Source organism: Schistocerca nitens, chromosome 1, assembly GCF_023898315.1.
Source record: "Schistocerca nitens isolate TAMUIC-IGC-003100 chromosome 1, iqSchNite1.1, whole genome shotgun sequence".
NCBI lineage: Eukaryota > Metazoa > Arthropoda > Insecta > Orthoptera > Acrididae > Schistocerca > Schistocerca nitens.
Window position 1 is genome coordinate 182,326,641 of NC_064614.1, and position 19,483 is coordinate 182,346,123.

The 19,483-nt window shown below is 41.5% G+C and overlaps 1 protein-coding gene across 1 annotated transcript in view; it reads left to right on the plus strand.

Annotated features, from left to right (window-relative positions):
- Positions 1-19,483, plus strand: part of LOC126235491 (acid sphingomyelinase-like phosphodiesterase 3a) — a 513,776-nt gene that overhangs the window by 312,086 nt on the left and 182,207 nt on the right. The window contains exons 3-4 of the mRNA XM_049944243.1: positions 7,184-7,252; positions 17,116-17,278. Coding sequence (XP_049800200.1) covers positions 7,184-7,252; positions 17,116-17,278 — 232 coding nt within the window. The remainder of the gene's footprint in view (positions 1-7,183; positions 7,253-17,115; positions 17,279-19,483) is intronic.

A 19,483-nucleotide genomic window follows, 5' to 3' on the forward strand; every position in this document is an offset into this window, starting at 1 on the left:
TTTACATGTAATATATACTATATATATGTTAAGCCAACGGCCTTGCCGCAACGGTAACACCGGTTCCCGTCAGGTCACCTACGTTAAGCGCTGTCGGACTGGGCTAGTACTTAATGGGTGACCATCCAGTCTGTCGAGTGCTGTTGGCAAGCACAGTACACTCAGCCCTTGTGAAGCAAACTGAGGAGCTACTTGATTAAGAGGTAGCGGCTCCGGTCTCGTAAACTGACATACGGCGGAGAGAGCGGTGTGCTGGACACATGCCCCTCCACATTCGCATCCAGTGACGCCTGTGGGCTGAGGATGACACGGCGGAAGGTCGGTACCATTGAGCCTACCAAGGCCTGTTCGGACGGTGTTTAGTTTAGTTTATACATGTATTGAAAGTAGGTATATGAGAATATGACTATTCAAATGCAGTGTCGTGACAAAATTTCGAAGCAGTCGGTGAAGAACTTTTGGAGGTTTACGCTATCAATGTATCCCCTTCATATAGTTAAAGTTTCAGAAAGCTGTAGAAAGAGAACCACAGCTCAGAATGACGTCAGATTTGAACAGCATATTACTGAGACAGGAAAAACGTCATGAAACAAAACAAAACATTCTAAATTTTGTGAATAGATTGTGTCTTAATGTAAATCAGGTCAGCTACGAACGACTGATCAATCACTATTCGACGGCTATGATTTGAGTTGCAGATTGCACCATCCTTACTTTTCAGTGGGCATGACACCACAAGTTCAGCAGTCAACAGCTGTGGCTCTGTTGGTGAGATAAGTACATCCACCACGGTAAGATCGTACCATATCACCTAGCGAGGTAGCGCAATGATGGACATGTTATGTTATGTTATGTGAACCGGGGACCTAGAAACGACGTAGAGGCTCCGTTCCCGCCGCAGCCGACCCCACAACGACTACCGCGGTCCACTTCACACCACCGCCGCCCCACACCGGGCCCAGGGTTATTGCGGTGCGTCCCCCGGTGGACACCCCCCCACGTAACGTCCCACACCAGACGAGTGTAACCGCTATGTTTGTGTGGTATAGTAATGGTGGTGTACGCGTACGTGGAGAACTTGTGTAGCTGAGGCGGAATAAGGGGAACCAACCCGCATTTGCCGAAGCAGATGGAAAACCGCCTAAAAACCATCCACAGACTGGCCGGCTCACCGGACCTCGACGCAAATCCGCCGGGCGCTCCTTCCGGCCTGGAAAGCCGTATGTTAGCCCGAACGGCAAACCGGGCGGGCCATGGTTGGCATACTCCACCCACGTTCCGGAAAACGACGGCCGTCCTGATTCGGGTTTACTGTGATTTCCCTAAATCGTTCCAGGAAATGTCGGGGTGGTTCCTTTGGAGGAGCACGGCCGATTTGCTTCCCCATCCTTGAAACAATCTGGACTTATGCTCCGTCTCTAATGACCTCGATTTCGACGGGACGTTAAACCCTGAACTTCCTTTCGTACCACGTAGAATGGGAAACACCTCTTTTTAAACATCCGGAGACTACAAACAAAATGAAAAGGAGAATAACATCGTTTCTCCTGGGATCGAAACGACATAAAAGGCAAAAATACACGGGATTTTAATTGCCTTTGCACCAAAAACCGCATAAAAAGCAAAATGATTCCTGTTTATAGTTACCGTGAGACTAGCGGAAGACAAGTTCAGTATGTTGTCCACCGATTCCTGCCACAAGCTGAAATCGAGAAATAGCTAGATCTGATTGTCTCGTGGGTCATGTTCAGAATACGTTGCACTATGTATGCCTTCAGCTACATTCGTAATTGGAACACTGAACTCAAAGCATTTATGATAACACCACATTGAGAAGCTACACGGGTTAAGATCAAGTGGTCTGGATGGTTTGGCTGTAGGGAAATGACGGCTGATAACTGTAGCATTTGCGAAATGCCTCTGAGCAGCCGTTTCACTGGCTGGGCAATGTGATGAGGAGCACCATCTCCCATAAAAATGATCCTGCCCTCACATCCACACTGTCGAATGGCTGTAATGGCATTAGTGCGCCAAAGAATCACAAGGCGTTTGACAGTGACGGTACAGTTAAGATGATCTACAGGACTCATCTCCTCGAAGAGATATAGTCCTACGATAACGATGCCGTCGGCCAGCAACACACAGTCACCTATGCAGAATGAAGTGGTACCGGATTATATGCGTGCGGATTTTACGTTTCCTATTGCGTATTGATATGTCTTTGGGGACGGAAATGGGCTTCGTCTGTACCACGGCCATCATTGTCTGTTTCCAAGTGAGCAAGAAATTAGAGAGTGACCCTTTGCTTTGCTGGGAGGTCAAAATTTTATTCACCCTGCTGGCGGGCATCTCTAACATTCAGGTAATTCCCCGTGCACTGCTTATTTGCACATCACCGCTCGACGCTCGACTTTCCTCTATCTGCCGCATGCCACATTGCGCTTCAAAAGAACCTGTCTTATCGAATTTTATAATCATTCTCTTCAGATCCTCAGCAGCTATCGGACCAATGTCTTTTTTCATACCCTTGAGTGTTCGTAACTTCTGCAGGGTTACTGGCACACAGTCACCGTTCTTGTGAAGTTGCTTTACCAGCAGCGCCCGATCCTTCATGGACACATGGACGCAAACAGAGAAACAGTCGTGTATTGTGCGCCTATTAATAATATGCTGTTCAAATTTGACGTCTCTCAGTGGAATGGTTCTCTTTCTACAGCCTTTTGTTGTGAAACTGGACCTTTAATTATGGACACGCTGTGTATGTGTTTATATACCGTATGGTGACTGCCTACAGGAAAATTAAAGAGACCTTTGGAGAGAAGAGAACCACTTGTATGAATATCAAGAGCTCAGATGGCAACCCAGTTCTTAGCAAAGAAGGGAAGGCAGTAAGGTGGAAGGAGTATATAGAGGGTTTGTACAAGGGCGATGTACTTGAGGACAATATTATGGATATGGAAGAGGATTTAGATGAAGATGAAATGGGAGATAAGATACTGCGTGAAGAGTTTGACAGAGCACTGAAAGACCTGAGTCGAAACAAGGCCCAGGGAGTAGAAAACATTCCATTAGAACTACTGATGGCCTTGGGAGAGCCCGTCATGACAAAACTCTACCATCTGGTGAGCAAGATGTATGAGACAGGTGAAATACCCACAGACTTCAAGAAGAATATAATAATTCCAATTCCAAAGAAAGCAGGTGTTGACAGATGTGAAAATTACCGAACTATCAGTTTAATAAGTCACAGCTGCAAAATACTAACGCGAATTCTTTACAGACGAATGGAAAAACTGGTAGAAGCGGACCTCGGGGAAGATCAGTTTGGATTCCGTAGAAATGTTGGAACACGTGAGGCAATACTGACCTTACGACTTATCTTAGAAGAAAGATTAAGAAAAGGCAAACCTACGTTCCCAGCATTTGTAGACTTAGAGAAAGCTTTTGACAATGTTGACTGGAATACTCTCTTTCAAATTCTGAAGGTGGCAGGGGTAAAATACAGGGAGCAAAAGGCTATTTACAATTTGTACAGAAACCAGATGGCAGTTATAAGAGTCGAGGGGCATGAAAGGGAAGCAGTGGTTGGGAAAGGAGTGAGACAGGGTTGTAGCCTGTCCCCGATGTTATTCAATCTGTATATTGAGCAAGCAGTAAAGGAAACAAAAGAAAAATTCGGAGTAGGTATTAAAATTCATGCAGAAGAAGTAAAAACTTTGAGGTTCGCCGATGACATTGCAATTCTGTGAGAGACAGCAAACGACTTGGAAGAGCAGTTGAACGGAATGGACAGTGTCTTGAAAGGAGGATATAAGATGAACATCAACAAAAGCAAAACGAGGATAATGGAATGTAGTCAAATTAAATCGGGTGATGCTGAGGGGACTAGATTAGGAAATGAGACACTTAAAGTAGTAAAGGAGTTTTGCTATTTCGGGAGTAAAATAACTGATGATGGTAGAAGTAGAGAGGATATAAAATGTAGACTGGCAATGGCAAGGAAATCGTTTCTGAAGAAGAGAAATTTGTTAACATCGAGTATAGATTTAAGTGTCAGGGAGTCGTTTCTGAAAGTATTTGTATGGAGTGTAGCTATGTATGGAAGTGAAACATGGACGATAACCAGTTTGGACAAGAAGAGAATAGAAGCTTACGAAATATGGTGCTACAGAAGAATGCTGAAGATAAGGTGGGTAGATCACGTAACTAATGAGGAGGTATTGAATAGGATTGGGGAGAAGAGAAGTTTGTGGCACAACTTGACTAGAAGAAGGGATCGGTTGGTAGGACATGTTTTGAGGCATCAAGGGATCACAAATTTAGCATTGGAGGGCAGCGTGGAGGGTAAAAATCGTAGAGGGAGACCAAGAGATCAATACACTAAGCAGATTCAGAAGGATGTAGGTTGCAGTAGGTACTGGGAGATGAAGAGGCTTGCACAGGATAGAATAGCATGGAGAGCTGCATCAAACCAGTCTCAGGACTGAAGACCACAACAGCAACATCGTAAGGTGCTCCAGTACGTACGTAAAAACACGCTCGTATTCGAATGCAAAGTACGTCATAATTTCACAGCAATCAGTGAAGTACACTACTGGCGATTAAAATTGATACACCAAGAAGAAATGAAGATGATAAACGGGTATTCATTGGACAAATATATTATACTAGAACTGACATGTGATTACATTTTCACGCAATTTGGGTGCATAGATCCTGAGGATTCAGCCGAAAAATGACGTTTTGCCATTCGTGCACCCAGGTTCGTCGTTGAGTACACCATCGCAGGCTCTCCTGTCTGTGATGCAGCGTTAAGGGTAACAGCAGCCACGGTCTCCGAGCTGATAGTCGTCGCTGCACGATCCATTACAGCCATGCGGATAAGATGCCTGTCATCTCGACTGTTAGTGATACGAGGCCATTGGGATCCAGTACGGCGTTCCGTATTACCCTCCTGAACGCAACGATTCCATATTTTGCTAACAGTCATTAGATCTCGACCAACGCGAACAGCAGTGTCGCGATACGATAAACCGCAATCGTGATAGGCTACAATCCGACCTTTATCAAAGTCGGAAACGTGATGGTACGCATTTCTCCTCCCTGCACGGGCATCACAACAACGTTTCACCACGCAACGCCGGTCAACTGCTGTTTGTGTATGAGAAATCGGTTAGAAACTTTCCTCATGTCAACACGTAATAGGTGTCGCCACCGGCGCCAACCTTGTGTGAATGATCTGAAAAGCTTAACATTTGCATATCACGGCATCTTCTTCCTGTCAGTTAAATTTCGCCTCTGTAGCACGTCATCTTCGTGGTGTAGCAATTTTAATGGCCAGTAGTGTGCTTTCGGAGGTATACGATTTTGAACAAACGAACATTTACATTTTTATTTACGTGGAATACCTACTATTTAATGCTCAATTACATAAGCTATGCACGTCCAGTTTCCGTTGCGCTGATGTACATAAGCGTGTGTGTTCCTTTGATAAATTCATTTACCTACTTGTGGGGAGCCACGCATGATATCATATTAGTTCTCAACACGGTGGAGGGTGCTTGTACTTGACACCTTCCAAGATCTGCGTTCTTACCTTTCTGATTAATAATTTATTGTGATTTCCCTAAATCACTCCAGGCAAATGCCGGGATGGTTCCTCTGAAAGGGCACGGCCGACTTCCTTCCCCATCCTTCTCTAATCCGATGAGACCGATGACCACGCTGTCTGGTCTCCTTCCCCAAAACCAACCAACCAATAATTTATTCCTAATTCTGTCCCTCATATAATGTTTCCCATGTTTATCAGTTTATCATAGTACTTCCTTGTTCTGTTGTGTCTCTCTTAGTGCAAATAGCACATCTGATTTTCTTGGTAATGACAGTGAGGCACTTTGCAAGGGATATTACTATTACATTACTCAGCTCTACCGCTTGTTGAAGGGTATGGTATAGTGTGAAGTTCATGCTACGTTCTTTGCTAGTAGAATAGTGCTTTAATGCTCTGATACGTTATGTGTACAACATCTTTGATTACATGACATGAACAAGACTTACATCTGTTTAGATATTCTTGAACTTTGGCAGTGGAGAATTAAAGATTTTGTGTGGGAACTTACAGTAATTTGTTTAGAATCCTATTGTACTTGTACGAATATTTAATTATTCTTGAAGGCTTCAATGAAATGATCATTACTGTCATCAGTTAGCTTGTGCGAAGTACATTCTTTCGGTGTAGGTTATACGTTCGGCTGGAGAGTCAATCCATGTTGGGGTTTGTACGAATACACAGATGTAATTTACTATTGCAGTTACTGGGTGCATTTTCAGTAACTCTTAGTGCTAAAGGCTACACGTAGCGTATACGAGAAAGAGGCAATTAAAAACTTTCCATTCAAGGGTGATGCTGCAGCGTGTAGGCACCCCGATGTGACTCCGATGTGTGTATATAAGCACTGACATGCAGGTAAGAAGTTAGTGTGACCTTCCAAAGGAAATATTTTTATCGCCCCTTATAATCGACGTATATTTCTTCGAATATGTCAGTTTTATCTGAAACGTTGGGGTCTTAGTACTGCATGTACATGATGAATTTTGAGAAATTAATCTTATGAGTAAGAAGTGATTGTAGTTAAACCATTATTTTCCTGGTCCTCTTTTGAAGACTGAAGATTTCTTGTATTGTGAAAGTATATACTATTTGTAAAGAACAACTTCTGCCTTTGCAACTGAGATGATTTTGTTTGTCACACAGCGCGGAGGATTTGTGTCTTATCCAGTATGTGAATGAAGTTGTGTCTTGCTATGGCGAAGTTTTGTTGGTTGGAGTTTTGCACTGCTTGTGGGTAGTTAAATGGCTCAGAATTGAAAATCAGCAAGTTTTTCGAAATTTAGTGGCAGAGTGAACAGTCTTTTTTTGTGAAATCATGCTTTTGTGTGATACTTTTTGAGAGAAGGAGATTAGTGTCAGGCTGTATTAGAAAGCCATTGGAGATTACAGATGCAGGCCTCTACGTATACACTATATCGATGTAAATTAGAAAATTAATTTCTTAGAATATTAAACGAAATGTATATTCCGCACTGTGATTGGAAGTGTTATATAAATTCTCCCTTTGTATGAAACTACTAGCTCATTCCAAGACATTGAAAAACTGACATGATATTTCTTACTCCTTTGCAGGATACTTCTGGCATATTACGGACATCCATTACGACCCAAAGTACGATCGCAACGGTGACCCTAAATCCAGTAAGTACTGATGAATAAAATATTTGCTGCTTCCCACTTCTCTACCAGAAAATACCTTACATTCCATCTGAATGTCCAGCTGTATAAACTTTAATCAGATTGATTCAAATTTTGACTTCATTTCGTAAGTTTAATTTATTGTCTACATCACTCATTAACACTTTTGCATAATAAAATCGAAATTAGGGCTAGAAAGACACAATCAAACGTTAATCCACGTGTAAAAGTGACGTGAATGAAGAATTGGTACGCTCCTTCTACAGAGGAATGTTCTAGAATCTACAGATTTCAGCGACTTATGCCTGCACTTCTGTTGAGGCTAACATCACATATAGACAAAGAAGCTGAAGTATAGAAATGATTTTGCTGCTTATTCTAAACGGCGAACGATATTTTGACACATAACTAACAATTTTAGTACTTCAAAAGACTTCATCTGCAGTTGACAAGAATATTCTATCATTCTGGAAGAATATATACTTTATATACTTCTGACAACGATTCCAAATGAAGACCTGACTACGAGCTACGGTTCTTGTGAGAAATCTCCTTGTGGCTTTGTAGGTGCAGGTGGCCGCCAGTAAAGTGACCACGAATGAATTTTTGGCAGGCCTGACCATGATTTATGACCAGAACATCGGGACTGATTCTTAACGCGATAGCATGTCGCCACCCTTACTATTCAAATAAGACGAATGTGCCTTTGCCCTCTGAAACATCATCCAGTAGCAGTGGTTCAGACGTACGATAGATATTCGTCTTCAACGTAATACGAAGCACATATGCGGCCGCTCTAATACATTTCGGTGATAAATTTTTCTCTCTAAATTCAAGTACCGGTATTCGAAATCTTGGTACGGTTTTCGTTCATTCACTGACGCTTCCCATAAATGCGTATTTAGTTACATTTGTAATTCCCTCCTGTTTTATTATCATTGCCGCCTCACTCTTACACATATAATTCCTATATTTTTCATTAAATTTCGACGTAGTGTTTTCTCTCTCTCTCTTTTTCTCTCTCTCTCTCTCTCTTATGTTCAGACGATTCACTCGCTTTCAATTTGAGCCATATTTTCCTGTTTCATATCAGGTGATAAATAAACAGTCACATATTTTAAGTCACAACGAGAAGTACGAGCAACGCTACCTTGAAACAACTGAAATCGAAGAAGAGTTGATAAAACAACAAACATGCACACTGGTAAGAACAAAATGGTGTCCTTCTTTGACGTAAAATCATAGAGTCACTGCTCGTATTAATGAGGTTGGCAAACTACGGTTCAGCCAAATGCACCACAACGTTACTGATTTTGTGCACTTCGAAAAACAATCAAAGTTCATTAAAATTTATAATTCTGACTATTGGTATCGTTGGTATCATCTGTACAATGCTGTACTCCAAACGTATATTCCTTGAAATTTCTTCCTCAAATGAAAGCCGATATTTGATACATCATTGGACCAGAAATGCTTCCTTCGCCAGTGTTAACATGCTTTTTGTCTCCTTCGTCCATCATGTGTCGTTTTTCTTCCAAGATAGCAGAATTCGTTAACTTAATCTACGTTGCGCTCCCCAGTTTTGATGTAAAGATAATCATTAATCTCATTTCTGACATTGTTCATTACTTTTGCCTTTCTTCGCTTTGCACCTAATCCGTGTTCTTTGTTCGGTAGACTGTTCAACCCATTCAACACAATACAGTTCTTACTCACTTTCGCTGGTAATAGCAATGTGATCCGCCACTCATAATTGACATCGTTTCACCTCGAATTAGAATCCAATTCCATGACTAATTCTTGTCTGTTCGATGTGCACATTGAACAGTAGAAGCGGAAGACTGCATTCCTGTCTGATAACATTTTCAATGGAAGCATTTCGCTCTTATTCTTCCACTGTTATAGTTCCTTCTTGTTTATTGTACAAATATACATCTACATCCACATCCATATTTTGCAAACCATTGTGACGTGCATGAAAGAAAGTCCTTCCCATTCTACCAGTTATTAGGGCTTCTTCCCATTCTATTCATTTATGAGGCTTTGGAAGAACAATGGTTTAAAAGCCTCTGTTTTCATCTTTTGCTCTTCAATTGTTTAGGACATTGTACACGTTTCGTATCTACTTTTCACTGCCACTTCATTCTAGATCTTCCTACGTCCTCTCTCCCTCTTGGCTGGTGCATCATAGCCTGACGTGGGATTCTCTCTGCACTCATTATTTCTAGGTGTTGTTACCAGAATGTTTCAATTTCTTCAATCTTTTCATTATTATTATAAAAATTTAGTTCATTTCTAGTATTTTCATTTCTTGTACGGTAGTACCTCGTAACACCTCTCACTTTCCCAAGGCACCTCATTTCTGTTACTTATAGCATACTTTTACCGCGTTCTTTAGGGATCCATGACTCACTTCTATCTAACAACATGGTCGTAGCCATTCCTCCTGTATCATTCCTCATACTGCATGATATTTGTTAACCTTATTTTATGTGTCGTTTTCCATATCACAGCTTACGTCGCATCCTTAATATTGAAGCTAGAGACCTGCTCAGGTTCCGTATTATCAATCAGTATTTTTCAGCGGGCACAAGGGGAACGTTTCTCCCAGATTTCAGTTTTCTTTGCTTATATTCGAAGGTTATATTCTCATTTCCTAATTGATATAGTTTATACACTGCTATTGTAGCTCATCTTCACTTTCTTCCAAAATTGTAACATCAACTGCATACAGGAGGATATTATCACACTCATTTCTGTTAATCTGTATAACCGCATTTAAGTTCTATCTTTAGTTCTAAATCAGATCATTTAAATATACATTCAATAAGGTTGGTGACAGGCAGCAGCCTTATTTAAGCTTCTTTTTTATTTTTAGTCCTCGTACTTCTGACTGACACGATGCGGCCCGCCAAGAATTCCTCTCCTGCAGCAAGCTTTGCATTTCAGAGTAGCATTGCAACCTACGTCCTCAGTTTGCCTGATGTATTACAGCCTCTGTCTTCCTCTGCACTTTTTACCTTGTGCAGCCTCCACTAGTACTATGACAGTCATCTTCGTGATCCGTAATTCTGATGGTAAGTTTCTCGCTGATCTCATTTCTGCTACTTCTCGTTACTTTCTTCGGTTTAGTCTCAGTCCAAATTCTGTACTCATTAGACAGTTCATTCTATTCAAAAGAATCTGCAGTTCTACTTCACTTTCACTGAAGAGAACAATGTCATCATCGAAACTTGATAGCCTTTGAATTTGAATTTTAATCCCACTCTTGAACCTTCCTTTTATTTCCATCATAGCTTCTTCGGTGAATAGATTAAACAGTAGTGACTAAAAAATAAATCCCTGTCTTAGGCCCTTTTTAATCCAAGATCTTCGCCCTTGGTCTTCCGCTCTTATTGTTCCCTCTTGGATCTTGTACATATTGTATGTTAGCCATTTGCTTATAATTTGCCCATATTTTTCTCAGAATTTCGGAGATCTTGCATCATTTGACATTACTGAACGATTTTTCTATGCCAACAAATCATATGAACATGTCCTGATTTCTCTTCAGTTTGGCTTCAATTTTCAACCGCAACGGGCGAACTCCCTCTGTCATGCCTTTACCTTTCCTAAAGCCAAGCTTACCGTCATCCAACTGATCCTCAATTTTCTTTTCAATCCATATTTATATCATTTTGTCAGCGACTTGTATGCATGAGCTGTTAAGCTGATTCAACGATTATCCTCGCACTTGTCGGTTTTTGCTGTCTTCGGAAATGTGTGGATGATGTTTCTTCGAAAGTCTCATGCTATATGGCCAGTCTCACACAGTCTATAGATTAACGTGAATAATCGATTTGTTGCCACTCTCCCCAATAATTTCGAAATTATCCATCCCTCCTGCCTTATCTAAAGTCATCCAACGATCTTTTGGATTCTACTCTAATATTTGACTCCCTTATCTCTTCCCTGTCGACTCTCGTTTCTTCTTCTATAACGTCATCAGACAAGTCCTACCTCTCAAAGAGGCTTTCAGTGTACTCTATCCACATATCTGCTCTCTCCTCTGTATTCCGCAGTGGAATTGCAATTACGCTCTTAATTTTATTACCATTGCTTTTAATTTCATCGAAGGCTGTTTTGACCTTTCTGTTTGCTGAGTCAGTCCTTCGGACAAACATTTCTCTCTCGGTTTCTTCACATTCTTCATGCTGCCATTTCTCCTTAATTTCCCTGTTCTTCCTATGTCTTTCATTCCTAAGTGACTTGTATTTCTGTATTCCTGAAATTCTTTGGACATTTTTGTGCTTACTTCTTTCATCAATCATTTGGAGTATTTCTTGTGTTACACCGGGTTTCTTCCCACTTCCCTTCCTTGCATATGTTTTCCTTTCCAGACTTTAATGGTTGCCCTTTTTAGAGATGTTCATTCCTATTCAACTGAACTTCTTACTGAGCCATTCGTTATTGCTGTATCTATAGCTTCAGAGAACTTCAAAAGTGTCATTTCATACTTTAGTACTTCCGTATCCAACTTCTTTTTCTTCCTGACTAGTCTCGTAGGCTTCAGCCTTCTCATCATCTCTACTAAATGGTGATATGAGTCGATATCTACTCCTGGGAAAGCCTTACAATACGATACCTGATTTTGGAATCTCTACCTGACCATGATGTAACCTAACTGGAATCTTTCCGTATCTTTGGCCTTTTCCTAGTATACCTCCCCCTCTTGTAATTCTTGAGCAGAGTATTCGCTGTCACCAGCTGAAATTCATTGCAGGACACAATTAGTGTTTCTCTCCTCTCATTCTACTACCAAACCCATACTCTCCTGTAAAACTTTCTTCTTCGTTTTCCCCTATAATCGCATTCTAGTAGTTCATGACTATTAGATTTTCATGACCCGTTACGAACTGAAGTACCTGTCCAGTAAAAATGGTGGTGGGGGGGGGGGGGGCGGAGGGAGCTGAATATACGAAAGTAGCTTTTGCCGCTTCAGATCGCGTTCAAACTTCATCGAATGGTTTTGGCCGGCCGGAGTGGCCGTGCGGTTCTAGGCGCTACAGTCTGGATCCGAGCGACCGCTACGGTCGCAGGTTCGAATCCTGCCTCGGGCATGGATGTGTGTGATGTCCTTAGGTTAGTTAGGTTTAATTAGTTCTAGGCGACTGATGACCTCAGAAGTTAAGTCACATAGTGCTCAGAGCCATTTGAACCAATTTGAATAGTTTTGAACGGTCCCTAGGCTTTCCAACCAGTTCTTTACTGACGCCCTTGCACATGGCTCGTCTGGAGCGGCAGCTTGACGTTCTCGTCTCATCGATTCGCACTCAGCAAGCAAAATCACCTTACCCGTAACGTTACAGAATTACCGCATGTGTTGACACCTTGGAATCTGAAGCATCGTCGACCCCTGATGTCGCAGGGAACGAAGTTTTTGCACCATTACAGGGGAAGATTCAAGGCACTTAGTATTTCTGTTATAATAGTTATAGCATTTTGTCTACCTCTTAATTTACGAACGAGCTCCATACATTTGTTTCCAACCCCTCGTTGCTTACATGTAGCTATTTTCAGCTTATCTATGATACCTAATCATTCATCCTTGATTTGTGGACGTCATTTCCATGATCCAACCTTTTTTGCCATACGCAGTAAATCGTGAAGAGAGTCAGTATATATATAAGGTCTCCTGGCCGCGCTACGAGAGCTGCGCAAGTTAAGCCTGGGGATAGGGCTGGCACCTCACTGCTTCCAAGCCTGCTGCTAAATATTTCGGACTCCTTCTCCTAGGCCGACTGCCATTCCCAGCCTTCGATTTCATCTGCCCCGAAGAGATGTCTTCCGCCTCTTCTACCGTTAAATGTCGTATACCATTGTCTTCGACCGTCTGAGCTGTTGATATCTTCCTCAGACGAAAGACACCATCGAGCCTCGCAACCTAATTCTGTCGGGGTCGAAAAAGCAAGAGTTGGCCAACAGAGGCTGATAGAAAAGAGAACATAAGCTATCTGACACAATTAAGTGGAAGCATAGCTCAGGGCCCATCTGGTTGCCGCCCACATGTACCCATGAAGGGGGAACTCTTTGGCGGACTACTCTTTGTCTGGTCTCTCTCCGGCAGATCAATCTGACACCGATTTCCCTACCAGAAGCATAGCTTCCCCCAGCATACCTCTGTGCGCGCAATAATTAATCTAATCTTGTCATCACGACGGTTATGGGAGAGGTATGTCGGGGCTATATTTAATCGCAGATTCATCATTTATAGCTGGTTACTGAAACTTTGTAATTTGTCTGCGGGTAATTTGCGTATTTCTTCAAGTTTTTTTTCTTCCTCTGTAGCACTCTACCACGGGTTAGAGAAACCTGTGAACGTTAGTGCTGTCCTTCCATGTATACATTCCATATCTCTTGTTAGTACAGGTTCCATGAAATTTTGAAATACTGTAGGACGTGTCGCACGAGTGATTTCTAAGCAGTCTTCTTTATAGATTGAGTACATTTGCTTATTATTCTACCAATAAACGAAAGCCTGTCATCTGCTTCATATAAGGCTAAGTCTATGTGGTGGTCTCGTTTCTTATACCTACAAAGCGTTACACCCAGGTACTCGTATTTGTATGAGTTGACTGATTGCTGTTGTGACTCACTGGTACTTTAGTCATACGATACTCAGGTTTTTTGTTTTGAGATTGCACAGTTTTTGTACTTATGAACTTTTAAAGCAAGTGACTAATTTTCACAAGACTTTGAAATCATATTAAGATTCGACTGAATACCTGTGCACTTGTTTTCCGGCAGTGCTTCATAGATAACGGCATAATCCGCGAGAAATTTCAGGTTACTATTAATATTATGCAAGATCTTTATTATGCAACATGAACAGGAAGGGTCCCAACACGCTTGCCTGGGCCACTCCCAAAGTTACTTCTACATCTGTCGCTGTCTCTCTATCCTAGATGACATGCTGTGTTCTACCTACCAAGAAATCCTCACATATATCACTTGATACCTCATATAATCGTACTTTTGGCTATTAGCATAGGTGTAGTACAAATACTTTTCGAAAATAGAGATACGGCGTCCACGTGACTGTCTTGATCCATGGCTTCAGGATGTCGTATGAGAAGAATGCGAGTTGGATTTCACATGATATATACGTACGGAACCCTTGCTGGTGGCACGGAGGAGGTCGTGCTATTCGAAATACCTATGCACGTTTGAACTTGGAATGTGTTTTACGATTCTACAACAAGTGGATGTAAAGGATATTGGATGGCAGTTTTCCGGATCATCTACACTTTTCTTGTAGACGGATATGACCAGTAATAGCTTCCAGCTAATGTGCATGATTTTCCGTTCGAGAAATTTGCGGTAGATTAGGGTTAAAGCAAGGGCTAATTTTCGCAAACCTGAAGTAGAGACTGATAGGGATTCCGCCTGGCCCTGTAGCTTTGTTTAATTTTAGCGATTTCAGCTGTCTTTCAGCACCACTAATATCTATGTCGTTCATCTTTCCAGTTGTGTGGAAATTAAACTGGGGAAATTCCCCTGGATTTTCATTTGTAAAGTAACGCATGAAAACCGTTTCTGGTTTTCCTTTGTTGTCCTTAATTTAAGTTCCTGTCACGTCCATGAGTGTCTTGACACTAACTTTGGTACCAATAACGGTCTTTACATACAACCAAATTTATTTAGGATTTGTGAGGCGTCCTTCGATGATATTGTGATATATTTTTGGTTCAAGGTTTTATGCATTGCCCTGTTGATAGCCAAATGCGTTTTACTTAGGATCTCGAGATGACTGGGTGTTGTTGTATCGTCATCACCATCATCATTCATCCCCATTACGGTCGGAGGAAGGCAATGGCAAACCACCTCCGCTAGGATCTTGCTTAGTACAGCAGTCCGGGTTTCCCGCATCGTCCCCTACGCTCCTCGGAGTATGGGATCTCATCATCCGTATATTTAGCTCTAGGCTTTGTTTTACATCTACTGTGTTGTAGTATCTGTTCCTTTACAAGTTTCTTTACAATAAATATTTACCACGGAGGGTTTATTCCATCGTAAATTCTTCTGCTGGGTGCATATTTATCAAGCTCATGGTCAACAATTCTTTTATACCTGAGCCACAGTTCTTCTACCTGCTCCTCTCCACATATAGACGTTTGGAGTTACTTACTGAGATACGACACCACTGCCTCTTCATTTACTCTGCTGAAATCATAAATCCTTCTCCTCAAGTTGCCCTATCTGACATTCTTTGTTGCTACAACTGCCTCATGGTCAGCGAGAACAGTTCCAGAACCGCCATCCTCGAAGAAATCTGGTCCATTTGTTGATTTCAGATCTATTATATTTGCACCATGAGTGGGATTCCGAACATATCCTGTATACCTGACACCTACTGTTGCGAGAATTTATAATGTCTTGCACCACTTTACATTGTCAAACAATGATTTAGATCGACAGATCCTATTGAGGCGTTTTTTTGTTTTAAGTCTTATCTCTACCATCAAGCGTAACGTCACATCTGCCCTCTGGTGTCGTTGCTTGTGCAATTGCTCTCTCACTCTCTGCTCCTGCTGTCTTCGGGTTGTGTGGATAAAAATTTTTCTGAAACCTGATGTATGTCTCCAGATCGATACATTCTACAAACCAGTTTGGTTGCCAATCCCTCAGTGATTTTAGTACTTCCGAAGGAATGGTATCTGTGCGTTCTGTCTTATTTGATCGCAACACTTCCAATCCTCATTTAATCTCTGACTTTAATTTTGCATCCTTCTTTTCTAAATCTACCCACATTTCTTTTTCAATCACATCATTAGACAGTCCTTCCCCCCCATAGAAATTTTCAGTCTACTCTTTCTATCTATCCGCTCCCTCCTCAGCATTTTACTAGAATTCTGCTTGCCTTATTAATGTTGACTGTTATGCTTTTAGCTTCACAGAAACTTGTTCTGAGTTTTGTGTGTGCTGAATCAGTCTTTCTGACTACCATTCCTTCTTTAATATCTTCACAATCTTCCTGCTGTCATTTGGCCTTAGCTTCCCTACACTTCATATTTATATCATTCCTATGTGCCTCGCCGGCCGCTGTGGCCGAGCAGTTCTAGGCGCTTCAGTCTGGAACCGCGCCGCCTCGGGCATGGATGTGTGTGATATCCCTAGGTTAGTTAGGTTTCAGTAGTTCTAAGTCTAGGGGACCGATGACTTCAGATGTTACGTCCCCTAGTGCTTAGAGCCATTTGAACTATTCCTATGTGATTTAAATTGCTTTACTCAATTCTTTTCCTAAACATATGTCTTTCTTTCGTCCGTCGATCATTGGGTATTTCTTTTGTTCCTCTAGGTTCTTTTGCCGTTACATTAGTTGTTTCAGTATCTGTCTGTCCACTTTTGGAAATGTCCATTCCTCTTCAGCTAAACTGTCTATTATGCAATACATTATCGCAACGTCTATACTCACACAGCGATTTAAATACACCTCATCATTCCTCCCATCTGTCTTCTCATTGACTCTTCCAGACGATTCTCTTCGATGCACTCTTAATCATTACCAAACCGTGAACTGACAGGTTATATCTGCTCCAATATTGGTAGCTGAAATATACTGCAAGACTGAATTAGTCCCAGCCCTCTCTAACTCCTACTACCGAAGCCGTGTTGTCTGGTAACTCTTCTGTTTCTTCCCTTCCTACTGCTTTCCAATCACCTCTGACTATGTTTTCAAACCTCTTTATGTAGTGAATTACACATTCAATGCCCTCATTCATTATCTGCATCTTTTAATCTTCACCAACAATTCTAGACAGTAAGAAACTGAATCTGAATCACTATTTCAGAGACATACCTGAGAGCCACATTTCGTACTGTCACAGACTGCTGGCGATCGGACACTGGTCGAGCAGGAGGTGTAGGTGGCGCCTCTCCTGGCCAGTTGGGAGACTACCGCTGCGACGCCCCGTGGGACCTGGTCGAGTCTGCTGTGCGTGCTATGAAGAGCAAGCACGGTGACAACATCGACTTCATCCTCTGGACGGGGTGAGTGTGCGTCAGCCTTCCGACTGACATCGAAAGTAATCTCTTTAGTGAGTTCTGCAAAAGTATCATCTACCCTACTACGGTCGCAGTTACGAATCCTGCCTCGGGCATGGATGTATGTGATGTCTTTAGGTTAGTTAGGTTTAAGTAGTTCTAAGGTCAGGGGACTGATGACATCAGAAGTTAAGTCTCATAGTGCTTAGAGCCACTGTTTTTATGATCTACCCTGAAGTTACGTATGATATTCCTCGCCAGAGAAAATAAGAAATAAAAAATAAAAAAATGCTAAAAATTAGGTGCACTAGACATGTCAACGTAGAATGTTCCTCGGCTAAAAAAACGCTAAAAAATTAGCTGCACTAGACACGTCAACCGGGTGCTCAGATTAATTTAACTGACTTATGCTGAGATAGTTCGTTTATGTCATGAGGCCTGCTGAAACTAAAAATTGAAGAAAAATTTATACATTCAATATTTGTTCCGTATTGTTGTTTTTCATACACACAATGGTTACCAAATCCGACCGAGCTTACGATCGCGCAATTAAATAATGAAATTAAGCACAGGTTTAGGTAATCCTATTACACTTCGAGCACAAGCTCGTAACTATGTGCCAGAATTTGCCGCCCTCCAGGGAAGCTGTCACGCTCATACTCGAACAAAGAGCTGAATGAAACCCGAACTAGAAAACTCAAAAATATTTAACGATGTGTGGAACGTATATCGAAAAAGACAGGTTAGATGTCATAGAAGGGAGAGTGTTCATTGGAACAACATAAAATATTATGTCTGCCAAGGTCGAAATAGTGTCCAACTGCCGACTTATATCGATGGCAGTAACTGGTCCAGGTACATTCAGTCATCGGATGACTGCTAGCCACTTGATTCGGGTGCAACTGCTGAAGAATCATTCAAAGAAAGTCTACGATCAGTAGTGTGGCACTAGACAGGTAATGCAATAGTGCTTGGAGGCAACGTTTATCTACTGAGTGTACACCGGGGCTTCTATGGATCCGTTTCAGGTGCTCGTATGACAGACAGCAGCAGTACGGCTACAGCGACTCAGTGCAGCACTCAACCCTGAGCTTGGATCTAGAGATCCTTGTCTCAGGACCTGGTGAGGCAGCTTCACCAGTAACTGCTGGTTGCCGAGATGCATGGGTATGGCAACGATATCTCAAACCAAGATAATCCATACAAGAGGCTTTGGTAGCAAATTCCAAAAATACAAGATCTTGCTGAGAGAAAATCAAAAAAATCCAAAATAGTAACAGTGGGAAATTATACCAAAGGCAAGGTGAACTTTGTATGAAATTAAAAAAGTGAAGATCAATGTGGCAGGATATTTCAAAAATTCAAAAAGTTAAATAATGTGAGATGGAGAAACTAGCCTAATTTTGCATTCCAGCCCACTGATGCTATAAGCTAAGATTGCGTCATGTTCAAATGTATCAATACGACCTGAACTGTATATAGAAAACAATACGGGAAGGTTTTCCACATAAAATACACACACACACACACACACACACACACACACACACACACACACAGTGGGTAATGTTCCACATCTCTCCGTATAATTTGTTTATCGTTCTCAGGTCTTCCGGATGCTATACTGCTGGTTGTAAAAAGATCGAACTTTCGTCACCTGACGTTTCCGGAGGTTTTTCAGTAGTGCCTTACCTCCCCCAATATCATTTGAAGAGGGAAGGAGATAATGTATGGAGTTCTACACTAGAAGAATATAATCGCTGTTACTGTCTGGCTAATTTTGTTTTTGATAGATTTCATATGGAATTTTTTCCAACACTAAAGAGCAACAAACCATACTAAAATTGTTATGTTTTGCAGAGATCTTTAACTGAGTGCATCACTTACATCGCATATTTTTGTAGCTAAAAATAAGATCCCACCCAAGCAGTTGACACTTCATTTTAATTCTAAATGAAGCTATGTGTAATCCTAATATGACCAACCATATAACTGTAAAAGCACATGTTGGTTAAAATACTGTGCTAAGCTGGTTAGCAGTGATAGCTGACACAAATAGGCTGTTTAAATTACTGTTCTATGTCTGTCAGCTACCGGACGAGTCCAATTAACGTGTAACTTACATTCGAAGTGTAAAACATGAGTGTGGATTTTAATTAACGGCCATAATGATATTTCCACGTATAATTATATAATTATACAAAAAACATG